The 27,050-nt window shown below is 38.7% G+C and overlaps 1 protein-coding gene across 2 annotated transcripts in view; it reads left to right on the top strand.

Moving 5' to 3' along the window:
* Positions 1-27,050, top strand: part of ABHD2 (abhydrolase domain containing 2, acylglycerol lipase) — a 127,843-nt gene that overhangs the window by 39,194 nt on the left and 61,599 nt on the right. For both annotated transcript variants that reach the window (XM_043988719.1, XM_043988718.1), the window contains one exon: positions 6,828-7,028. In XM_043988719.1, coding sequence (XP_043844654.1) covers positions 6,835-7,028 — 194 coding nt within the window. In that variant the 5' untranslated portion in view covers positions 6,828-6,834. The remainder of the gene's footprint in view (positions 1-6,827; positions 7,029-27,050) is intronic.

Here is a 27,050-nt window from a genome sequence, read left to right as displayed (position 1 = left end):
AATTGCACAGGATAAAAAGGCGCCAAGGCATGGCATTAGGTGGACAGAATAGCCACACCATTGACGTTATGGGTTTCCAAAAGCACCAGAGAGTGAAAAGTTCTTCTTTCCACACTCAGAGTATGGAAAATTGGTTAAAATCTGAGAAAGAGCCTGTGTCTTGCTTTCCTCAGTAAGTTGGGTTTTCTCTTGTGAGGACAAATGACTTGAACTACTGCACTTTTTTTTGTGTGTGTGTGGGCAATGAGTGTTAAGTGACTTTCCTGGGGTCACACGGCCAGTCAAATGTCAAGTGTCTGAGGTCATATTTGAACTCAGGTCCTCCTGAATCCGGGGCCAGTGCTTTATCCTCTGTCCCACCTAGCTGCCCCACTGTTGCACTCTTGCTATTGACCAAAGGATTTCTTTTCCCTTTTTACTAATCTTTACTATAGAATATTTCTTGTACTGAATTTTGATCAGTTTTTCAAGATTCAGTTAACAATTGGCTATTGTCTGAGATTTTAAAAACTCTGCCCTCCTGTGACTATTCATCAGTTTATCTTTTTGTGTAAGTTTTCTTGAAGTAGAATAGCCTAGTGGTAAACCATTCCATGGAAACCCAGTACCATAGCTGCCCTGCCTGTTAGCTGGTATTCTTCTAATTTTTATGCTAGCCAGAGGGAGAAAACATCATTTCACATAAGTTGGAGCTACTTCAAAAGACAGCAGAATAGGAGATTCTGGGAATAGCCAGATACAAACATGTATTGTTGTACTCCAGTCTCTTTTTGTTTTGAATTTGGGCCAGATAAGTGGACATAATCAAAATATCTTTACATTTTGTGTATCCCCTGGGAAAATTTGGCAAGAGTTTCATTCTCCTCTCCCTGAAGTAATAGAGAGAGAGAGAGGAGAGAGAGAGAGAGAGAGAGAGAGAGAGAGAGAGAGAGAGAGAGAGAGAGAGAGAATGAAATGGGCCTGGGAATCTGAATTTTCCTCTAAGAACAAGAGAAATGCTGTGAAACAGATCACAGAGAAATCAGGTAAAGACAATGTTGTTTTAATTTTCAAACTAATTATGGGAAGCTAGGATACCTCAGGCAGTAAAATTCTACCTGTCAGTAAAAATACTTTATTCCCTTTGGCATTTTCAAAGTCATCTTTTCAGAGCACACACGTAGCAGACACCTGTTACTTAAGGCTCTTTTGCATATCTGTAAACTGAAGCTCATAGTGTCTTACATTCTGAAGGCTGATATGGTAGCAAAATTATACTCCTACCCCAAAGTGTGAACCCTCAAATAGTATATAATATGGTAGGACAAATCCCCCTTTTCCCATTCTTTTGTTCATAGTTTACCTTGACAGTCATGGATTTGGAGAGGATCTGTATTCAAATCCTACTTCTACTACTTATTTGCTACCTGTAGGACCTTGGGCAATGAATGAATTATTCAAACTTCAAACATTTATTGTACTACTGTGTGCTAGATACTATTCTAGGTGCTTGGGGGATACAAAGACAAAAGCAAAACAGTCCCTGCCCTCAAAGAATTTATATGCTAACAAGGAAGGCAATAAATATTTACATATGAAGTTATATGAAATACAAGGTAACCTTGAAAAGAAGGTTTCAGTAGCTGGGCAGACCCAGAAAGGCCATATGCAGAAGGTGATGCCCAGTATAACACTTAAAGTAAAATAAAGATTCCAAGAAGTAGACGTGAGGAAGGACATCATTCTAGACAGGGGGAACAGACAATGCAAGGCCATCAAGATGGGAGATGATGTGTGTGTGAGGAACAACAAGGAGTTCAATATAGTTGTCCTGTAGAGTGCATGAAGGGGCGTGATGTTTAAGAAAGCTAGAAAGGGCCAGGTTGTGAAGAGCTTTAAATTCCAGACAGAGAAGTTTCTTTATGATCCTAGAGCATTTATTAAAGGAGGGGTAGCAAGAAATGACATGAACAGTCCTTCATTTTTGGAAAATGTCCTTAGCAGTCATATAGAGGATAGATTGGAGTGGGGAGATGCCAGTGGCGAGGAAACTAGTTAGAAAACTATTGGAATAACTCAAGACAGCTTAGCCCTATGGCAGGAATTACAAAGACAAAGTCTCCCTAAGAGACTGGGAGCTTGGATTTGAGAAGTCTTTTTCTATGTGCTGCTGGCATAGGTGTGGAAAATTCAGGTCAGAGGACAGATTGCAAGAGGACCTGCCTGGATGAATGGCTAAATGGGAAGTGAAATATATATGTCATTTCTCTGAACCTCAATTTCTTCACCTGTAAAATGAGGGAGTTAGACTAGATGACCTCAGAGGTCATCCTTCCAAATCTAAATCTGTGATTCTGTGATGCAGTTCTTTTCTCCAGACTAAATATCCCTCGTACCCGTAACTGATCCCTTCATGACATGGACTTAAGATCCTTCAACATCCTAGTTTCCCTTCTTTGAATCTTCTCCAGTTTCTACATGTCATGTAAACTGCACTACTTAGAACTGAACACAGTATTATACTTGCTATCTATCTTGTTCTCTCCTCCTTTTTCATGCTCACAAAATATGGTCATTCAAGCTATTTCTAATTTTGTTTGTGTATCTTAGGAATGTTTATTATGAGAGGAAAAAAAACCCATACCACCCCTGCCCCTTTATCTAATATACTCTATCATTAATTAATTAATTAGTTCATTCATTCATTTGCAGTTTTCCCAAAGTTACATGTATGAACAAATTTTCATATCAGTTTTTAAAACTTTGTGTTCCAAATTCTCTTCCTCCCACCCTCCCTACCCCCCTTAAGAACTCAAGCAATTCAATATAAGTTATACATGTACAGACATGTGAAACATTTCAACATTAGTCAGGTTGTAAAAGAAAACAGACAAAAAAAACTTTAGAAAGAGGAACTAACAAAAAAAATTACACTTTAGTCTGTATTCAGATACCATCAGTTCTTTCTCTGTAGATGGATTGCATTTTTCATAAGTCCTTCTGATAGCATCCTGCTCATCATTTCCCAAAGCACAATGGTGTTCCATCCAAATCTCAATTTGTTCAGCCTTTCCCCAAGTGATGGGCATCACCCCAATTTCAAATTCAACTTTTTAAAAAATCTCTTTTAGGATACCAACCTAGTAGTGATATTTCTAGGTCGAAAAGTATACATGGTTTTATAGCCCTTTGACCACAGTTCTAATTTGCTCTACAGAATGTTTGAATCAGTTTACAACTCTACCAAGAGTGTATTAATGTCTCATTTTCCCCTTATCTCCCACAACATTTGTCATTTTCCTCTGCTACCCTATAATATACTCTATAATATGCCCATACCATACTCTATTTTTAAAAGAAGCTTTGGCCAGCGATTGCAAAGAAAGTTAAAATTCTAATGAGGATCTAACTAAACAATTCAATTAAATATTTATTAAGGGGAGGGGATAAAAATGTAGATAAGTTAGGTTCCCAACCCTCTTGAAGCTTATTTTATAGTGGAATTGACCATAAATATGTTGTAATTATCTATGACAAGCACTTTAACTAGGAGGAGGGGGAGACATTTATTAAGCACATGTGCTAAGCTCCTTACAAATGTTATTCCATTTAATCCTCAACCACCCTGGGAGCTAGGTGCTATTATTATCCCTATTTTACCGTTGAAGAAACTGAAATAGAAAGAGTTTTAAGTGACGTGCCCAGGATCACACAGTTAGGACATATCTAAGACTGGATTTGAACTCAGGTCTTTCTTACTCTAGACCCCGCACCCTATCCACCGTACTATATAGCTAGTTAGGTATAAAACAAAGTAGTAGGAGATTACCACCAAAGAGAGTCAGAGGAGGCTTCTCTGAGAAGAGGTAAGCAGTTTAGTTTCGCATTAAAGGATTAGTTGGAATTCAGTAGGGGAGGGGAAGAACAGTCCAGGCACAGGTAACAATGAGCCAAAGGCACGGAGGTCAGAAAACATTGAGGGTTGTAGGGAAACTGAGTAGGCTGGTGCCTGGAGTATAGAGTACATAAGAGGTATAGTCGTAGGAGATGAAGTTGGAAAGATAGGGTAGCACCAGATTTTGAAGGCCCATGACTACCAGATAGAGAAAACTGAACCTTAGCCAAGAAAGGCAATAGGGAGACTGAAGATTTTTAGAAAAAACTAGTGATATGGCCAGATCTGTATATAATGAAAAGAAGTCTGATGGTAATATGAAAGGTCGTATGGTGGGGTAGAAGTGGGAAGACCTATCAAGAGGCAGTGACAGTAGTTCAGCCAGGTGGTAATGAGAGCTGCTCATAGGATGGTAGCAGTAAGAATAGACAAAAAAGAAAAAGAGGGACAGCTAGGTGGCGCAGTGGATAGAGCACCAGCCCTGGATTCAGGAGAACCTGAGTTCAAATCTGACCTCAGACACTTAATACTTACTAGCTGTGTGACCCTGGGCTAGTCAGTTAACCCTGATTGCCTCACCCCCCCCCAAAAAAAAAAAAGAAAAAGAAAAAGAGTAGGAGGAAGCTAGGTGGTACAGTAGATAAAGCACCAGCCCTCGATTCAGGAAGACCTGAGTTCAAATTTGGCCTCAGACACTTGATACTTACTAGCTGTGTGACCCTGGGCACATATAAGATGAGGTTATAAGAGAAAGGGGAGAGTCAGAGGTAAACAACATACTTTCAGACTTAGAGAACAGACAAATGGTATCACTGGAAGAAGTTTGGGTCAGAAGAGGCTCATTTAGATGGAAAGATATTAAGTTCAGATTTTAAAATGAGAAGTGCCACTGCAACATTCACTTGGAGATGGTCTGCAGATGGAGATAAAGAGGAGCAAGTCTGGCAGCAAGGTCAGAACTAGAAATGTAGGTGTAAGAATCATCTGTGTAAATGTGGTTGGAGTCCAGAGAGTGAATGAGATTGACAAGGAATAATTATAGAAAGAAGAGGGCCTTGGGGAAAAACCTTGGGAGAATACTGCCTTAGGGAGTCAGGAGGAAAACAAATGAGAAGCCAGGGAAAGAGACAGCATTTAGAGAACTATATGTATGCATCACTTTGTGTGACCATATCAACTATATCACTCAAGTTCATAGTCTCTCTCAGGCACCAGAAGTTGGAACCAGCAAACAGGGAATGCTTACTTGCTAACATTCAACTTGGCATTTTATTGGGTAAAGGACATATGAAAACAAATATGTCATTTCTCGACTATGCTGGAGGTCTCGATACTCCAGGGATATGGCATACAAAGTAGACAAATCCTGGCAGAATTTTCACCAACCTAAAAAAACCTAGATTCTTCTGCTTGGGCTCCATGACCCTTGGCTAGAGTGACCCACTTGTTGGTGCAGACCTTTTATGCACTTTGAGTTAATCATAGCAATAACCAATAATAATCATAGCAATTTAATATTACAACATAAATCATGTAAATGGCTTGCCTGTGCCCAAGAGAAAAAGGAATAATTACACTAGCATTGTGAAAGTACAGGAGATAAGAAAGGCACACAGTATTTCAAAAGCATCAAAGTCCTGGCTTGCCATTAAATAATTCCCTTAGACCTTCACAGCCCATGCTAATGAGGCCCCTCTGGACTGGCACACTTTGTGTGCCTTAAAGTGCCATATAAAGGCCAGCTCTTTTTGAGGGAGCATGACGAAATGGAAAAAAAAAACCAAAACCACGGAGTCAGGAGAGATCCAGATCCACTTCCTTTGTTGTTCAGTCGTTTTCAGTTGTATCCAATTGTTTGTGACCCTTTTGGGGTTTTCTTGGCAAAGATACTGGAGTGGTCTGCCATTTTCTTCTCCAGCTCATTTTACAGATGAGAAACTGAGGCAAACTGGGTTAAGTGACTTGCCCAGGGTCACATAGTAAGTGCCTGAGGCCAGATTTTACATCAGGAAGATGAGTCTTCGTAACTCCAGACACTGTACCACCTAGTTAGCCTGAATTCTACCTCTGTTATTTACTAACTATGACTATGGGCAAAATCATGTAACCTCTCTGAGCTAATTTCCTCATTTGTAAAATAGGGATTATAATAATAGTTGATGTTTATGTAGTGTTTTAAGGTTTGTAAAGCACTTATATTATTATTGTATTTGTTCTTTATAACATTCCTGTAAGGTTAGTGGTCATTATTATCTTGTAGATGAGGAAACTGAGGCTCAGGGGAGGTTGTAAAATTGAACCCTGATATTTCTTGATTTCAAGTCCAACATTCTTTCTATTACATTACAATCCCTCTCAATCAAAATACCTGAAGGTACCAAAGTGTTTTATAAACTATAAATGTCACATAAATGCCAGGTATCATTAGGAAGAGAGTCCGAAGAGAGTGCAGTCTTTGAAACCAAGGGAAGAGTGCATATCCAGAAAGAGGGAGTGGTCAACAGTGTCACACGCTGCAAAGAAGTAGGAGGAGGCCCAGGAAAAGGCCATTGGTTTGGCAATGAAAAGGTCATTAGGAGACCATAATTTCAGTAGAGCACTGCTGGTGGAAGCTAGATTATAAGGAGCAGATGAAAAGAGGTTTCTGAGGAAGACATTGAGGGTATTGGATAAAGATAGCTTTTTTTTCTAAAAGTTTGGTAATTATTGGGGAAGAAAAAAAGGGATGATAGTTGCCCACAGGGCCCAGGGAAGGGTTTGTATAGGATTCATTGAAACTGATGCTGCTCCTATCTCATAGGCATAGGCCTATGTCATTCTTCTGGCTCTGCTGTTACTTCCCAAGAAGTCTTTGGAGCTTCTTTGGTGAGATTAAAACTTGGCACCTTTCTCCCTGTGACCTATACATACCAAACTTCTGTCCACCCTTTTATCATATACCTCTTCTCCACAGGCTCAAGATGAATGCAATGCTAGAAACCTCCGAGCTGCCTGCTGTGTTTGATGGGGTGAAGTTAGCTGCTGTGGCCGCTGTGCTCTACGTGATTGTCAGATGTTTGAATCTCAAGAGCCCAACAGCCCCACCCGACCTGTACTTCCAGGACTCTGGGCTATCTCGATTTCTGCTCAAGTCCTGTCCCCTCCTGACCAAAGAGTAAGTGATTCCGGCAATTTTATCCTAAGTTGTGTTGATTGGATTCCCAGAGAGAAGATTTTAATTAAACCTAGTTCACTTATGCTTAAAGCTAAGATGATTTACATACTGTAGAAAACAGGAGGGTTAAACAGGATCTGTGATTTTAAATATGGGGCTTGTCGAGGCCAAAAGCTTCAACAGTAGCACCAGCATTTTCATATTGCGATGCCAGAGTTAGAAATAGAAGCAATGGGGGCACAGTGGATAAAGCACCAGCCCTGGATTCAGGAGTTCAATCCAGCCTCAGACACTTGACACGTACTAGATGTGTAACCCTGGGCAAGTCACTTAACCCGCACTGTCCCACCAAAAAGAAAAGAAAGAAACAGAAGCAATGAAGTGTTTTCTTCCCCTCCTCTCTCCCTCTATAACAAGGTGGTGGCATCAGTGTCAGGGACTTCACAAAAGAAGAAGTGGTCCTTTAGGAACCAAGCTAAAGTCAGGGCAGGCTTAAGGCCATTTATCAAGTTCACCATTCCCCATCCCAGATGGGTGAAATGATCATAAATATTGAGCATAAAAGCCATCTCTGCACAAAGTATTTGAATGAGAAAAAAGTGTAGACATACTGGGTAGTTGCCAGTTCTCTTATGGGAAGATGTATCAAACTTCCATTAGCTAATGGGAGCATTTGCTTTTAAATCCTGACAGGCTGAGTAAGACCCCAAGTGAACTAAACCCTTTTTCCTTTTATTTATGTTTTGGAGAGAAGGGAGGATGCTTTAAATTATTGGGAGGTCAGGTTAGAGCCTCTCCTGTGGGCAGCCTTTAGGTATGAGTCACACAGGAAAAGGGCCTGTCATTTTCTACGGTTGGGTATTTATTAAAAACTTTGAAGAACAATGCCACCTCACCCCTCTGGATAGCAATTTTGTAGTATGCAGGTGTATTTATGTGTTGGGGGTAGAAACATTGGCGTAGGAAGCAGCTTGATGGTTGAATTCCCAGACCAAGAACAGAGAGATCTTGATCCTACTATTCAGGTTCTTTGAATCCTGTTTGGTGGTTCAGTTCGTGCTCAGATGCTTACCATAATACAGATTTTCTAATTTCTTTGTAAAATGGCTTCAGTTTCCTGAAGAATTTCTTAATCTGTACCTATTGATTAGAACCTTGTTCTATCAAAAACTCGATTAAATTTTTTTCTCTGATACATGAGAATGACACTCCAGTACTCATTTTTTTTTTTTTTTGGTGAGGCAATTGGGGTTAAGTGACTTGCCCAGAGTCACACAGCTAGTAAGTGTCAAGTGTCTGAGGCCGACTTTGAACTCAGGTCCTCCTGACTCCAGGGCCGGTGCTCTATCCACTGCGCCACCTAGCTGCCCCCCAGTACTCATTTTTTAAAAAGAGTGCTTCTGGCTTTACTTTTATTCTCTCCTTTTTCTTTATATGATTTAGATTTTTTTAGCCTTTTTAAAATGATAAATCACAGAAGTTTAATGTGAGAAAAGGGACTTATGAACAACATATCACTGTATGAGATCAAATAAGAAAAGTTCTTCATTCTTATTTTAACTGTTTACTTCAGCACTATAAAGATCTGTGATTTTGTCTGTAGATTTCTGCTTCTTCCACCAACCAAGATCATTACCCTGGTATTCTTCAGTAGTGGTCTTAGTGAGATGCAGTCTGTAAGGAATTTGAATTTAGCTCGGCTGGTCCTTAGAGGACAGGCTAGCTGTATGTCACCAGGTCCAAACTTAAAGCCTGTCAAGCTTTGTAGGGCTTCCCAGAACTTCTACTTCTGCCAAGGTGGGGAATCAGTAGAGTTTAAATGTCTAACAGGTAAACAACCAAGACATTATTTTAGAAAATAAGTTTGTAGGAAACACGTCTTAGCCTTTTGGAGGCTGATATATAAGGAGCCCTCATGTGGTTTCCCTGAGAAATCCATTGTGCTTTGTGTATTTGCTAGCACTAAACCAAGCTCTAATCCCAGAATTAAAAAGCGATGGGGGGTAGCTAGGTGGTGCAGTGGATAGAGCACCAGCCCTGGATTCAGGAGCACATGAGTTCAAATCCATCCTTAGACACTTGATACTAGCTGTGTGACCCTGGGCAAGTCATTTAACTCCAATTGCCTCACCAAAAAAAAAAAAAAAGCCATGGGAGTAAATCTGTGAAGCTTTAAAATTTTTTTTTTAATTTTTGAACTGAGAATCATACATTTTTTTAATAATACACATTTTTTAAAATTAGTTTTGAGTTCCAAGTTTTTATCCCTCCTTCTCTTCCCCCCTCCCTGGGGTGGTAAGCAATCAGATATAGGTTATACATGTACAATTATGTAAAACACTACCATACTATTCATTTTTTATAAGAAAACTTGAATAAAAGAAAAAACGGAAAGAAAGTGAAAAATAGCCTGCTTCAGACTGTGTTCAATCAATATCAGTTCTTTGTTTGGAGGTATCCTTTGGGTTTGTCTTGGATCATTGTATTGTTGAGAATAGTTAAGTCATTCACAGTTCTTCATCAAACAATATTGCTGTCCCTGTGCACAACATTCTCTTGGTTCTGCTCACTTCACTATACATCAGTTCATACAAGTCTTTACAGGGCTTTTTGAAATCATCCTGCTTGTCATTTCTTATAGCACAATAATATTCCATCATATGGTTTGTTTAGCCATTCCCCAATTGATGGGCATTCCTTTGATTTCCAGTTCTTAGCCACCACAAAAAAAAAAAAAGCTGCTATAAATATTTTTGTACAAATAGGTCTTTTTTCTCTTTTTTGGGATGTCTTTAGGGTATAACCTAGCAGTGGTATTGCTGGGTCAAACGTATTCATAGTTCTATAATCCTTTGGACATAGTTCCAAATTGCTCTCCAGAATAGTTGGATCTTTTCACATAGCCACCAACAGTGGATTAACATTGGAACCTTTTTTTCCCCTAAAGCATTGACAAACTCCAACATAAGAGTTTTCATCCATTTTTTTCCAGTTTTCATTTTGAAAGGTGGAGACTGAGGATTCAGTGATTCAGCTAAATAAAGTGAGAAAAAATAAATTTTATAAATCCTTGTCATTCCTAGTTCTTTTTCAAGCACTTCAAGATTATTGATAGTGTTCATAATTTATGTCCAGTTTTCTTGGAGTAAGACAATAGGTTCTTCTGAAACAAAAGGCTAGGAAAATACCAGTGCAAAAAAAATGTAACTAGATATTATTATAGAAACATGTATTATATAGAACCTGGATAATATATAGGATATTTAATTAGGTTACAATTCCTGCCAAAGAGATTGAATTAAGGCAAACTTACCAACCCGGGTATTAGGTTAGGTAAAAATTAAGCTAAAGACATTAAAAATGCTTATTGCAACACTCAAAAAGTGTGTCAAATTAAAATCTTACCCTTAAGTGAATTGTGCTTACACAATAGCGTTACTTCATTATGATATTAGATAGTTCCCCCCTCCCCCCTCCCCGCCCCAGTTTGGAGAATGTTGCATCATGAATTACAGAGATGTTCACATTGCTAAAGATCAGATGAGTTTTGTTTTATTTGGATTTCACACACACACATACCTCTCAGTGTCCATAGCATGACTTATTGGCATGGGAAATGGATATACCCTTAGAAGGAGAAAGGGAGATACTGTGTGAGGAGGCATCTAGACCCAGCTCCTTATAGGCACATTTCCAGAGAAAGATAAATGTATTTAAAGCTTCGTAAGTTTATATGCAGATCAATGCTAATTTCCAGCAGTGTTCACTCATGACTAATTAGAAGAAGCTAGGGGGAAAGAAGCTATTGCCCAGTCTCCAGTGAAATATCACATAAGGTTTGATTAGTTACTAATTGTTCAGACTGTAAAGGAAGCTGACCAAGCCTCTTTCATCCAATAGCACCTCCCCTCCACTTTTTTTTCACTATAATAACACAAAGGTTTTAAATATTATAATTTCTCTTGTATATCCCCTCACCAGGCGAATCTATTTTATGGGCCTAAAAGGCAGAGATGGCCCTAGTTATCAATACCCTATTGATAACTATAGTTTCTATAGTGATCTATGATGGCTCCATTGAAATGGCCTTCACCTGCTTCAACTGACTCCCCATCTGAGGTTGAAGTGTCCTTTGATCCCATGGATCCCCTTTAGCAACATAGGTATTTGAAGAGAGAGATCATCTATATGAACCAATTGTATCAAGTTAGTTACTGGCAAAATGCCATTTTAGCTGCCAAGTTAGGTTAGCTTTGGGTGTTACCCAGGATCTGCAACTGGGCTAATATTTGCACTTGGAAGTTGCCTATGTTTTCGGGGAAGTATTTAATGAATAACTATCTAACAACAATTAACTTTCAAAATCTTTCCCTTTGGTTTGTCTTACCTTTGTGACATGATGGGATGGCATTGAAATAGCCAAAAATCTCTAATACAAACTTCTTTGTAAAAAGTGACCAAAGGGAAAAGAAGTTCTAACCCCTTTACACCTTGGAATAGCTATTCTATGCTTTTTTGTTTTGTCCTGTCAGCTCTCCTGAACATTAGGATTGGATTGCTAGCTTGCCCAGTTGGAAGATGGTGGCCACTGAGGGCCTCCTTCTCCCGGCCCTGGAGTCTGGCTCAGGGCCCAGATCAGAGTTTGAGCCTTCAGATTAGATTCTCATCTCACATTCCTTCATGTGGCTTCTGCTTGCCCAAAGCCAGTTTCTCCTTTATGGTTCCATGTAACATCATGGTGGTCATGACAGTTTTTTGAAGCCAGGAGAGGAAACTTTTCTGTTGTGGGCGTAAGTGCTCATTCTAACAGTTAGATCACAAGAGACTTTTCAAAGGAGCAGGCATGCTTATAATCTTTTTCACTAACAAATGCCCTTCCAGGTTTGAAATGGCAGTGAAGACACTTAAAATAAAATTGTTGTTCTCGATCAGCACTACCCACTTTGAAGAAGCAGTTCTGGTGAACCAAGAACTGAATAAGAATGGATCTTATTTTATCATCCTCGTTTCAGAAGAAATCTGCAGGAAGGTGGAAGAAACTGGAAGAGAGTTCATAGAAATTTCCTTTATGACATTAAAACTTTTTAAAAATCTGATTCTGCATGAGAAAAATAAAGTGTTTAAGTTACACATGAATTAGTTTATGGGTAAGGGAAAAAGTCTGGTTAGATGGAATGGTATAAATATCTTGAACTAGTAGAAGCAGATGAATGTGTACTTAGATTTAGTAGTTCATTTTTTGTTCTTGGGTATTTACTTTAGTCTGGCATGAACAATCCAATACTCAGCTTAAATTTTTTTTTAAAAAGCTAATAGTTATACAGGTTTCTTAATACCTATCAGCAATGTGAAATAAAGAGCAAATGATGAGGAAACAGGAAATCTGGTTTCTTATTTCAGCCCTGTCATTAACTTTCTGCATGATCATGTATCAGTCTTTCTGGGCCTCATTTCCCCCATCTACTAAATAGAATATCTCAAAGGTCTCTTCCATCTTGAAAAATTTCATGATCCTAGGAATGTAGGGTTTTATTAGTGTAAGGAATTAATTGTGATTTGGGTCCATACAGATCATAGATAATATGTAGTATTCATATATCCTTTTCTTTTTTTTTTTTTGCGGGGCAATGCAGGTTAAGTGACTTGCCCAGGGTCACACAGCTAGTAAGTATCAAGTGTCTGAGGCTGGATTTGAACTCAGGTACTCCTGACTCCAGGGCCGGTGCTCTATCCACTGCGCCACCCAGCTGCCCCCATATATGCTTTTGACTTCCATGACATTTTATAATAAGCTGGTGCCATTAAGTTCAAATTCAACAAATATTTATCAAGTGCCTACAGTGTGCAGAGCAGTATACTACACCCTGGGGGTGGGGGATGTTATAAAGACAAGATGATGTGATTTACTTACTTAATGAAGATTCTGTAATAATGTTTAATATTAACAGACATTTACATTCATTTATCATCGTGACTATGTATACTCTAGGTATGATTTGATATTATTGCATATATTACAAGTATATCCTGAGTTATGCAGCATAACACGCATTTTTGCCATCATATTGTCTTTGGTGAAATTAATATGAGATCTATGAATTATGGAAACCCCAAATCACAATTAATTCCTTACATTTGGTATCAGCAGAAGGCTATCTATCTACACACTTGTAGGGTTTTAGAGAAGGGGACTAAGTGAGACACTATTAATACAAAAGTTACTAAGCAAATAGGAAGATGAGATAAGGTTTCCTAGTAAGACACAAGTTGAATGGAATTGGTGGGCTCACAAAGAGAGAATAGTAATAACTATAGGAAACCTGGGTATGCCAAGAGTGCAAATCCTATGTAGATCCTTAAAAGAAATAAAAGAGGAAAAATGGTTGTCTTTGTTGCTTAAGACTTCCAAAACTATTTTGGGAGTGGAGGAGTCATGTATGGATCTGAGCCCAGCTGGCTTATCTTTACCTCTGATTTTAGTATTTGTCTTGAGGGGTGTTTTTGACTCAGCTTAGAATTTAATGTATCAACTAGCCAAGAAGGAGTACAGTAGAGCCACAAAATTATGCAGAAAATAAAATGTTCAATAAAATATGCTCAGAACAGTGTAACCCAAGGAATGGCCCCTGAGGGAGCCAAGCCTGAACAGTTGTCTCAGCTAGCACCAGAAGAAATGTTCTTACCTTGGAAATTCATTCTCTAGGTAAGAAATTGAGGTTAGAGGCCTGACAGCTATGGCACTTGGAATAGAGGTCTTAAAGAGTTCTTTATAGGCATTCCCTTGTGACTAGAGGCCAAAGCATGTTGTTTGGACTGCAGACAGATGCATCCTCTGTTCTTAATGGTGTTGAGAGCAAACAAATTCAGGACTCGTGGCCAAAGTGACAACCTATGCCATTGTTATTAAAGGGAAGGCCTGGCTGCTACTTTGATGGTGGCTCCTACCTCACACATTGTAAGCATTTAATACATTCGAGCAACTTAAGAACCCTGATCAATGCAATTACAAACTATGATTCCACAGATCTGATGATGATCTGTACTGCCCACCTCCTGGCAGAGAGGTTATAGATTTGAAATGGAGAGTGAAGCATACATTTTTGCTGAGAATTTGTTTCCTCTGACTATGCACATTTGTTGCAGGGACTTTGTTTTTCTTTTTTCTTTTTCCTTTTAAATTGGAATGCAGGGCAGGGAATAGAGCACTGGCCCTGGATTCAGGAGTACCTGAGTTCAAATCCAGCCTCAGACACTTGACACTTAATAGCTGTGTGACCTTGGGCAAGTCACTTAACCCTCATTGCCCAACACCCCTGCCCCCCCAAAAAAACTAAATTGAAATTCACAGGAAGGAAAGAAAATAAATGCCTGCTAATTTTTTTAAAAAATGAATCGAAATGCAAAATATGCTCTCAGACTGTCTGACTGGTGCCATTAATTCAACTTGTTACCCCTGGGATCTTGTACAAAAATACTTTACATCCTTGGGCCTTAGTTTCCTTATTTATTACAGTGACAAGGTTGGTCTAGGTGATCTCTTAGATCCTGCTCTGATATTCTTTCATTTTCCCTAGTTAGCACACAGCAAAGCACAGGTCTATATCTCTATGACTTTTTTAATACTAAGGCATAAAATACATTAGTATTTCTAATTGCTGAATTAAATTACCTGGCTGCAATGAGCTTATCAAAGGTCATGCTATTCCAAGTTATATGTTTTGCTCAATAATGAATCAGTCCTTGTGTTCACACAAGTTAGGAACAGTGCATTTGAAGAGAAAGGAGAGTTTGGTGGCTCTGTGAGGCAAGGCCTACATTAAAAACTCTGTCTTTCTGCCTACTGTGTTCCGCAAATAGCCATAGGTGTTGGTCTGTTTCTGGCAGTGCCATGTATGCTTTGGAAAGGGAGGCAGTACAGTCATCCAGCCTGTGAAACAACAGTGTTGATCAGTAGAGCTCTCTGGAATGTCTTGTTTGTGTATCTGGAACATTTCCATCCCTATAACTGGAAATGTTTTGAGGGTAAAGAACTTTTTAAAAAATCTTAAGGTTTAACCTAATATTTGGGTGGCATTAATGATCCCCTGATCCCATGAGAGGCAGGAGGACATGTAGGATTCCACTAGACCCAGAAACAGGGAGACTTTCTTTCCCATTATGAAACTGACACTTAGCAATTGACCAAATCACTTCACCCCTCTAAACTCAGTTTCTTCATCTGTAAACTGGAAAATAAGAGCACAAGGGTGTTGTGAAGATCATATGATAGAATCTGTATAAAGCACTTTGTAAACCTTAAAGAGCTACCTAAATATGAGTTGCTATTACTATTATTTATATTATTCTGTACAAATTCATTAGAATGTACATAGCTTGAGGACAGAGATTATTTTTACCATCCTTTGTATCCCTTAACCCTCTGGCCTTCCATTTCTGCCTTGAGATTTGAGCCCAGGTCTTCTGAATCCAGGGGCAGCAGGGTGGTGCAATGAGTCCAGTGTAAGGCTTGGAGCACCAGTCTTGAAGTCAGGAAGATTCCTCTTCCTGAGTTAAAATCTGACCTCAGACACTTACTAGCTGTGTGACCCTGGACACATCACTTATCCTTGTTTGCCTGAGTTTCCTCATCTGTAAAATGGGCAGAAAAAGAAATGGCAAACTACTGCTGTATCTCTGCCAAGAAAATCCCAATTGGGGTTACAAAGAGTGGAACACAACCGAAATGACTGACCAACAACAAACTTATGACCCAAAATGTCATGTATGATCTTTCCATTATAACACCCTGCCTTGAGGATAGGGACTGAGAAAAGGTCATTGGATGTGACAATTAGGAAGGCTGGGATGACTTGGGAAGGACCAGTTTCAGGGCTAAATGGTGGGGTAGGAGACAAGAATTATTGAAGGGTAATGGAGAAGAGAGTGGATGGTAAGGAAATTGAGAAAATGAGTATATATAGTCTACTCCTCTTTCAAGGAGTTTTATCACTTAGCTGAAGGGTAGGGGATAAGATGATATCTTGAAAGGTGGAGAGTAGTAGCACCAAGCTGAACATAGAGAAAGAAACAGATTTTTCTTCTTTTTGCTCTTCCCTTGCCCTTTTTATCTTCCCCCAGATTTTCAAAATACAGAAAGGAGGCAGTTGCTTTGGTAAGCTTTTTTTTAAGACCATTGTAAAAAAAAAAAATAGAAGAGTGAATGCCACACCCAGAGAGTGCCCAGACATGCCAACTTGGCAGAAGTTTATTCTAGAAATGTAACTGAAACAAAAACAGAAAATGTATCTAATGATAGGAATGCCACAATGAGACATATATGGCTACAGTACCAGGGAGCTGTCACTTTGCAATCTCACTTCCTCCCCTGAAGCCCCCAATCAGAAGAAAGAGTCATTGGAGAGTAGGAGGAGGGGCCAGGTGTGCAGAGGATTGCACTGTGACTGGCTAAACTCCATATCTAAAATATGACCTATCCTTTGAATTCGTTAGGCCCCATCTTTGGGTATCCTTAGCAATCTGTTTTGTGATATTCAGTTATAACTCCTCTGTCCCCATTAAAGACCTTAATTCTTTCATATTAATTGTTTCACTAATTTTCAGGTTGACACTTTAAAAAGCTGAGAAGGGAGTAAACACAACAAATAAATAAATGCTCTGTTGATTTCTTTCACAGGTACAGATTATATCACATAAATAAGATGTTCTAGCACAAAGACTGACAGGAACCAGATTCAGCTAGTCTTAGAAGGCTATATAGGCTTAGAGACCCTGAGAAGGATGGAGAGAATGGGGAGTTAAATATGAAGGAGTAGTAAGAGCTGCCCAGGAAAGGAGAATGGCATGAGGGATGACTTGGGTCTAAGAGAAAACAAAGCACGATATAAGGGAAGAGCAATTGATTTCACAGGCCTGAGGCTTAGCTGTAGATGAAAACACTTAGGAAAGTTGGGTGAAGAGTCAAAAAGCTTGGGATCATACATATATTTTAATTTGGTCCAAGAAACAATTGAGAGCCATGACAGGGCTCTGGTGATCAAAAACCCTAGCAACCTATTTTTTTCAATCATCTCTCCAGTGGGAGATAAAATGTAATCGGTTCCTTCTTCAGAGCAGCTGCTGGCTGTGTTAATGAGAAACGCTGGATCTTATTTTTACCTGTGAACCCAACAGATACCTGACACTTGCGGGCAGGCATCCAGGCAGGGTGCAACAGGATCCAGTGGTAATGGTAGGTATACTATACCATGCAGCCATCTCTGAGCTTTTTATTTTTTTTTCTAATTAGGGCTGTTTCTGACTCCTGTTCAGTAACAGGATGACAGAAAAAAAACCTTAGATTTCTACTAATCTTGACTTTTTCCCTTTCTATATTGTTTTATCCATTTCTTCTTTCTCTTTTCAGAGTTCTCCAGCTCTGTATAAGTCTTTTGAAACATGAAGCTCTGGTGTTAATTAGTCCTCATATTTCATTTCTTGCCAACAGTGGTACCTTTCTACTGTGGTTTTGATTGTGTAAACTGATCAGTTATGTCCTTCCTACAAATTCATCTCTTTATTGTTTCTGTTAAGACAGAGTAAGCCAGCTTGCATTTCTTATTCCAGATATCACCTCCTCCCTGCCTCTCTTTGTCTCCTAACTGTCCTGTAACTGCAGGATCACGTTTCTGTCTGACCCTGCCCTCAAGAGCCAGGCTTCATATCTTATATGCTGTCTTTGCGCAAGGAATGTTCAAATTGGGACATCTTTGTACTTTCCTTTATCAAATTCATTGTATCACACAGGAAAAATAGCTATTGAATATTTGTCTTATATTTTAGAATGTAAAATTGTGACCCAGATGGAAGCGGGGGCACTAGCTCACCCAAAGAATTGGAGGCTAATAGCAAATCTTGTAAAATAAAAAGAGATTTATTAAGAGAGAGTAATATATGGCCAGGAGACAATCACTATGGAGACTGTCTGACAGTAAGAGAAGAGCTGGTCTTTTTATGTTTACAAACAAAGCTGTCAAAACATCTGAGAAGGGATGCAAAGTAACTGGAAGAGGCAAAACAACTGGAAGGGAATAACTGGAGTTTGAATAGCACCCATCCCTAGCAATATATCATCTTTGTTCCTTACAGACCAGGGTCTTTTTGCTCAGCCACACCACATTCCTGAGGTGGGAGGCAGAGCTGTTTATCCCTTGAGAAAGTTTAAGGATTCCTTGGGGGTTAGGGTCTTTGTGTTTCTTGGGGTCTGCGTCCTACTACAATACCTCCAGAGAAGTAGAACACAGACAACTCAACCTGCATTCTCTCACTTCCCACTAACATACCCTTCTCAGAGTCTCTTGAAAAGCATTATATATAAAGCTTTAAAAAAAAAAAAAGAATTTCATTTTTCTTGGCTTAAATTCCTTTTAATTTTCCTTTGCCCAGAGAAGCATTACAACTAGATTGCTTTGAACATTTTCTCCTCTATCTTTGATTTATTGTTGTTCAAGCTGAACACTAAGGCTGTGTCCTTTTCTAGATGCATAGTAATTGCTCCAGCGCTCATTTTTCTTTGAACTGGTTTCATCCTTTTTTTAGGAGCTGTGCAAATATTTACTTGGGTATTTGCAGTAAAATATTAAACAGTGATGAAGTGATCTAGGAAGTAGCAATGTGATTATACAGGCCCCTGAACCTCAAGGACTTGCTTAGCTGGAAACCTATGCTGATAGCAAGTTCTTAAAAGATCAAAGACACAGGACCATCACTACTGAAAATGAGATCTTTATGTTGTGATAAGAGAAAAGATCATTTATATTTATGTGGCACTTTATAACTTTATAATTATTTGCCATGCAACTTCAAAACTTATAAATTATTCTCATTTGATCCTCACAACAACACTGTGAGGTAAGTAGAATGAGTATTATTATATCCCCTTTTACAGAGGCTGAGATTTTAGCTGACTTGCCAGAGGTCACACAGGGAGCAGAGCTGGTATTTAACCCAAGTTTTCTAAACCCGAAATAAAGTGCTATTTCCATTATACCAAACTGCTACTATAGCACTGACCTGAGGTCCTCTCTTCGTTGTGTGGTATATTTAGTGTTACTGGTGAAATATATATGTGTGTGTGTGTATGCGTATGTGTATATGTATATGTACACATGTGTATATATGCATCTACTTACATACATACATGTATGTATGCATTCTACTTACATATGCACATGTTTTTAAATATTCTATTAAGAAAATGGAGTTGTTTCATTATCATAGGAATTATATAGGAATTCCAGATAGGAAACACAATTCCCAATAAGAAGAAAAAAAAATAACAAGGGTGTTAGCCGGATTTATGATCCCAGATGCTTATTTCCTTTTCTCTAAGGGCAATTGGGGTTAAGTGACTTGCCCAGGGTCACACAGCTAGTAAGTGTCAAGTGGCTGAGGCTGGATTTGAACTCAGGTCCTCCTGAATCCAGGGCTAGTGCTCTATCCACTGCGCCACCTAGCTGCCCCTCTCTAAGGTTTTGACATTAACCAATATCATTTGTTATGATAAAGGGAGTTTCTTTAGCTGGGTGTTCCCTTTAACAATGAAAATCACAAGTCCAGTCTCTTTCCTTATCCTTTGTTTATAGTAACACTGTAAGATAAATGTATGCTTATTGTTGTGTTCAGATTATTTTGCCCATAATTTGAAATAACTTTTTTTTGGATCATGCCTACTTGTTTTTATCTATTGTATCAAATAGCCAATTCAATAGGCCAGCCAAGCCAATAAGGAAAGAAAACTGCTGCTAAAGTCACACCATCTCTGAGACCTGCTTTGTTAAATCACCATGACTAACCTAAGTAAAATGCCAACTTATCAGTTCTCTCATACCAGGACTGAATGAAGTTCTTTGAGCCAAGCCACTGGTGAGCCTATTCATGAGCACATACCTTTCCAAACACCAAACTATATAAAAGTTTCACTCCATATTATTAAAGATTGCCTCCTGCTTACTGCAGATAAAGGAAGCATCTTTTTGCTTCACTATTCCTACTATTTTTTTTTTTAATGAATTCAGGGGGGCAGCTAGGTGGTGCAGTGGATAGAGCACCGGCCCTGGAGTCAGGAGTACCTGAGTTCAAATCTGGCCTCAACACTTAAGCACTTAATAGCTGTGTGACCTGGGCAAGTCACTTAACCCAATTGCCTCACTAAAAAAAAAAATGAATTCAGGGTCTCAAAACTTTTTATAATCAATTTATTGTTTCATTTCACCTGTGAAGTTCACCATAAGCCACAGTGATGGATTTCCTATAATTCAGAATTCTTTTTACTTTAAAAACAAAACAGATAAACTTTTCTAATTCTGATACCCTTCTCCCCAGATAGTATCACAACCCAAACAAGTGAATATTAGCTACCAGCCTAGAGAGAGACTTAAAAATCTCTACGTTGCTCTGAGACTCAGATAAACTTTGTGTCATGGAAAGTGCACTGATTTATTTGGAATCAGGAATACCCGGGTTCAGATTCCGGCTCACTGAGATTTTGGGTGAGCCACTACCTACTCTAGTAATCAGTTTTTCATATCTGTCAAATGGCAAGAGGAAGAAGGAGGAAGTTCAGCTAGATTTCCTCTAAAGGCCCTTCCTGCATAAAATCCAATGTCTTTAAGGAATAATCTCAAACTTCTTCAGTTCATTTTGACTAATTCAATAAACATCTTTCCTTACAAAGATCCTGTGGCTTGCAGGATAACCTGGAACCAAGCAGACTTTTTTGAGAACTTCTTTAGAATACAGTTCAATCAACTAACATAATTTATATACATATATCTACATATATAATTAATATGTATCAATGATAAATATTTATTAATAAAGTATATTATTTGTATCAGATACAAAGCACTGCACTAGCTTCTGAGGATGCAAAGCCAAGAGTGAAAGCATCCCTTCCCCAAAAAGTTGACATTCTATTGGGATCAGAGTAGCCCTTCCTCTCTCCTTCCCCCAGGCCAGACTTAAAATTGGACTTAGCCTCTAAGTTACAGTTTGGAATAGTTTTCAGAAGGTCATCACGATTCTAAGTGTAGTCAATACTTAGTTATCTACATACAGAATACCTATTTTATGGATTGCCTACATCCAATTTTTAGCCCCAGACCAATTTTTTTTTTTTGCATTGGGCCGGCCACAACTCCATTGCCCCTTGCCATCTGTTAGTGTCTAAGCTGCCCTTTGCTGTTTGTTAGAGTATGGTTTGCACTCAAGGAATTCACACAAATTTTAATATTAAGCTTTAGCAAAATACAATTGACTTAGCCTCCTAACTATAAGGATAAACAAGGAAAATAGAAATTATTTTTGGATTACCTACTTTGTTGGATTATCTCTGCCACTTTATTAAGGGGAAGAGGGGGTAATTAAGAGCTGATTCTAATTCGTATTGTCTTTGTAGGAGTGTGATGAAACTGAATGGTGAAAGCAATCTGATTAGATAAAGGTAGTCCCTTTTAGCAGGAAATACCCACTGTGTAAAGTAGAGGTTGTTTAGTGACCAGGCTTGGGATGAGAATTGCTTTCATGTGGTGGTGTTTATATCACGAAGGCACATTTCCCTTTGTTTGTAAGGAAATGTACCTTCCTTTGAGAGCCTTTGTGGCTCTTACTGATGCAGAAAGCTTTGGTTCTTTATGAATTTATTTTGTCGATGATATGCATTGTACATTGTACTTTGTTTGATAAAACCTGGGTAGCAGCTCAAAGAGAATCTTTACCAGGGATCCACATACTACTTTCTAGTTTAGTGAAAAGACCTAAGTTTTGTGACCCTAGACAAGTCACTTAATCCTATTTGCCTCAGTTTTCTCATCTGTAAAATGAGCTGGAGAAGGAAATGGCAAACCCTAGTATCTTCGCCAAGAAAACCCCAAATGGGGTCACAAAGAATCAAACACAACTGAAACAACTGAGCCACAAAAAATGACACACAGTAGAACATAATAAAAAGACTAAAAAGAGGTAGACAAAGTGCTCTGGCAAAATTTGAGGAGGGATAAATTACTTAGAGCCGAAGGGGGAAGGAGTAAAGGAACGACTTCATAGAGGAGGTGGCTTCTTGAACAGGCATTGAAGAAGGGGATTTTTTTTCCAGGAAAAAGGGAAAAGGTGGGAGACCACAAGGAGGCAGGTAGCCTTTGTAAATGCATGGAGAAGGGAGAATGTAGGATAAGATCAAGGAACAGCCAATTTAGCTGGAATGTCAAGCTCATGGAAAGAACTGGTGTGAAATAAGGCCAAAAAGTAGGTCGGAGCCATTATTGTAAATGACCCTAAATGGAAAGCTTAGCTGTTTATGTTTTTCTCTATAAGCAGTATGGAGCCACTAAATGTTTTTGAGTAGGGAGTGGCACTGTCAGGCATTAGGAAGATTATTTTGGCATTTGTGTGAAGGATCAATTAGGGAGAGTTTGGAGGCAGGAAGGCCTGTTAAGAGGCTTTAAAAAAAATTAGGCAGAGATGTCCATCCTGTCATCTGGTGCTAATGGTGTGAGTGGGGAGGAAGTGAGAGATGTCAGAGAGATTGTAGGCATAGAATTGACCATACTTGACAACTGATTGGATGTGGAAAAAAGGAGAAAAAAAATTATACTTCAAAGCCTAGGCAACTTGGAGAATGGTAACAAACATCAACAGAAATAAGGAAGTTATAAGGATGGAAAGGTTTTGGAAAGAATCTAAATGATTTCACTTTTGGACAAATTCAGTTTTAGGTGATGATGTACATGCAAGTGGATCTGGGAGATGGAGAGATGTTTATATATAGATATAGATGATAATAGAGATAAACATATAGATATATTTGTGAGTCATCTACATAGAACCATCTTTTAAACTGTGGGAGTAAATGATTTCATCAAGGGAGAGAAGAGAGCTAAGGAAAGAACATTTGATTAAAAGAACCAGTCAGAACTGGCTACCCATAGTTCAGTGTTATGGCATAAAATGGAAATGAATCAATTGCTGCTGTAGAGAATAAGACATCCTTACAGTTCAGTGCATGTGTCAACCTTTAATTATAAGGGTCATTAGGTAAGGGCTTGTGGGCTTCATAAAGGCTTAGGTGAAATGTAAAATTTGCAGCACCAAAACAGTCTTTCTTCCAAAGATCAATGGTTGAATTCAGCAACCATCTATTCTGTGATTAGGAGGAGATCAATAAGATTCAGTAAAATGGATACAAATTTTTAGAACATTAATTCTCCAAGCCAATAGCTTCATTTGAGAAGGTTTAGCACCATTTTGGATAGTACTGTCCCAAACTTCCAAGACTGGTTGTGTCTAACTCTTAAGTAGTATTTACTTCTGGATCGGATTCACTGGGAGGCTACATCTACAGTTTCAAACCAGATCACTAAAGCTTGGGATCAGTCATTAACATGGAACGAATAGCTTCACGAAGTTTGTTAAACCTAAATGGTGCCACACCCATTGACCCAGTGTGATTTTGTCTCCCACCTGCCTCTCAATTTCACATACACACTTGGATTACAAGGAAAGGTTTGATTCTCAGTCATAAATGTCTGTTTGGTTTTTTTTGCAAGAAAAATCAATTCAGTGAGTAGTTATTAAACCTGCCCTCCAACAGAATTGGCCTACTCAGTGTCCATAGAAACAATTGCCTACCTCTGTGCTTTTTCTTATACAGACTTTTTATGGATAATCTAAACCCTTGAAGGCCTATCTCAAATCCTACTTCTTCCAAGATCTTAAAGAACTCATTGTTTCTATTACCCCTAGAACATTAGACCTGGAAGTAACCTTAAATGTTATCTCTTCAGACTTCCTCATTTTATAGAGGAGGATATTTTTAGGTCCAGAGAGATTAAAAGAGATTTAAGTCCCAGCTCAGAGCTTGTTCCTCAGGGCCTGGGCCAAGTTCCTTCAGCTTCCCAAGTTTGTTTTTTCTCCTGTAAAATAAGGAAGTTGACCACATGATCTCTAAGGGTTCTTGCAGCTCCAGTTCTGTGATCTTAGAGGTAAGTGATACCTAAGAACACAGCTGAAGACTGCCCATACTTCACATTTCCTCAAATTTAACATTCACAAACTTTTCTTCCTAATTATTTTATCTACCAGATTAAGTTCCTAGAAGGCTGATTTCATCATGTAACTCCACACTCACAAACCCTTACATGCCCCTCATTGCTTATGAAATAAAAGCTTCTCCTAAGCCTGTTTGCTTGGAGGATGCTGGAGAGAAAAGACTTAGACATTCATGCAGGTTGGCTGCAGTCTTTTTTTTTCATCATAAAATCATTTTATTATTTTCCGGTTACATGTAAAGATAGTTTTCAACATTTGTTTTCATAAGATTTTTAGTTCCAAATTTTTCTCCCTCCCTCCCTTCCCTCCCCCCTCCCCAAGACAGAAAGCAATTTAATAATAGGTTATATATGTACAATCACATTAAACATATTTCTGCATTAGTCATATTGTGAAAAAAGAATAATAGCACAAGGGGAAAACCTCACAAAAGAAGGGGGAAAAAACCAGGCCAAAAGTAGAAACAGTATGATTTAATCTGCATTCAGAATCCACAGTTCTTTTTTCTGGATGTAGAGAACATTTTCCATCATGAGGTCTTTGGAATTGTCTTGGATCATTGCACTGCTGAGAGCCAAATCTATCACAGTTGATCATCACACAATGTTGCTGTTACTATGTTCAGTGTTCTCCTGGTTCTGCTCACTTCACTCAGCATCAGTGCACTTAAAAGTCTCTCCAGGTTTTTCTGAAATCATCCTGCTCATCGTTTCTTACAGCACAATAGTATTCCATTATATTCATATACCACAACTTATTCAGCCATTCCCCACTTGTCGATTTCCAATTCTTTCCCACCACAAAAAGAACTGCTGTAAATATTCTTATACATGTGGGTCCTTTTCCCTTTTTTATGATCTCTGGAATACAGACCTAGTAGTGGTATTACTGGGTCAAAGGGTATGCACAGCCCCATAGCCCTTTGGGCATAGCTGAGCTGGGTAGCTTCAGTCTTTCCACTAGATGGAGAATGTAAGCTCTTGGAAAGGAGAGGCTGTTTTCATTTTTGTTTTTCTATACCCAGCCCTTGTCTTAGCACAGTGTCTAGTAGAGAGCTGACACTCAGCAAATGTTTTGTGGAATTCTATTGAATGGGAGGGAAGGTGATTCACAGAGTTAAAAATGAGTGTGTTAGGAGTCTTGTTTTATTGAGTTTAATGTCGTTTACTTTCAGAACATGACAAGAGTCCTAAATAAGTATGATTTTAAAACAAATTGTAATACAATAGTGTTATTATCATTGTAGATTTTATCAGACTCTTCTGACTTTTGCACTTCAAAATAGAAAATTAGTGGAATACAAAAAGTTGCTTTGGGAACTCTAGTGTATGTATTTACTCAGAGAACATGCTATTCTAATACTGTAACTTAGTGAGAGAACTTGCTCTTCTTATGTTATAACTTTATCTGCCTTGACTTCCTCTTTATAGAAGCCACTCTACCAAAATACACAGAAGTCTCATATAAGGTGCTACCAGGACAAAAGTGTGTTATACTCCTTAAAGAGCTATGTAAATGTGATTGTAATCTGTAGCACATTATAGAAGCTCTGGACTAACATAAACTTGGGCCAACCTTGATGGATCCCCAGGGGAATATTTCCTTTGCCCCATCCAGAAGCCTGCCTCTTACCTTCAAAATCTAATTCATATCTCTCAACTTCCTTAAATAAGACACTCCATCTCCTAAATTTAGTCATTTTCACTGGTGCCCCCCCCCCAATTCATATAATATTCTCTCTCCTCATCTCTGCCTCTTGGATTCACTGGCCTCCTCCAAGTCTCTGCTAAAATCCCACTTTCTAACAACATAAGTCTTTTCCAATCCCTCTTTTTTTGTTTGTTTTTGCTTTGCTTTTTGGTGAGGCAGTTGAGGTTAAGTGACTTGCCCAGGGTCACACAGATAGTAAGTGTCAAGTGTCTGAGGTTGGATTTGAACCCAGGTCCTCCTGAATCCAGGGCTGGTGCTCTATCCATTGCGCCACCTAGCTGCCCCTTTTCCAATCCCTCTTAATTCCAGTGCCTTCCTTCTGTTGGTTACTTTCAGTTTATCCTGTACATAGCTTGTAAACTGTGAATTCCTTAAGAGCAGGGACTGTCTTTTTACCTTTCTTTGCATCCCCAAGGCTTAGCACAGTTCCTGGCACATAGTAGGCACTTAACAAATTGACTGATTCATGTGTATGTCTATGTATATAGTATATATGTGTTTATATATACATATGTGTGTGTATACATGTGTATATATATATGTACACATGCATGCTTTGGAGACTGTCATGTTACATGACTTATAAGCCACAAAATATCTTGTCAAAGGTTAACCAAAGGGCAGCAAAGAGCCATATGATAGACATGGCATGCAGGCTGCAACATATCACAGAGAATTACAAAAGAGAAGTGGTGCAAAGGATGTCATCAAAGAAATGTGGTGAGAGTGAGAAATATCCAATAGATATCCCACATACTCCATTGATCAAGAAAAGCCTAGGAAGGTCCTTAGCATACTGCATGGCTCCCCCATTGGTGAACTTAGGAGAAGATACAGTTAGGAATCACCTAGGATGAGTCATCATGTGACCTCTATCAGTAAATAGTGCCTTCGTCAGTGAGATCACAGAGCTGTTGTAGTATGTATACCTAATATCTTTTCTGAATTTGTTAACCCATCAAACATACACATTGCTGTAATGCTTTGAGCCTCCCACTCCCCTTCTCAGTGTCTGTGAATCACCTTAGTCAAGAATTCAACATCTTTCGTCATCTTGCTTTGCTTGGCTCTGCCTTTCTAGCCTTATTTCATGATACTTCCTTTCCTCAATATTATGGTCCAGCTAAACTCATCCTATTCTCGCTTATATATTACTTTATGTAGTATTGTATGTAGATATGTATATGCATGTTTGTGTATGTGTACATGTATATATATAAATATACATAT

The sequence above is a fragment of the Dromiciops gliroides genome, chromosome 2 (assembly GCF_019393635.1).
Source record: "Dromiciops gliroides isolate mDroGli1 chromosome 2, mDroGli1.pri, whole genome shotgun sequence".
NCBI lineage: Eukaryota > Metazoa > Chordata > Mammalia > Microbiotheria > Microbiotheriidae > Dromiciops > Dromiciops gliroides.
The sequence above is the reverse complement of the archived record's forward strand: the minus strand, read 5'-3'. Positions and strand labels throughout refer to the sequence as shown.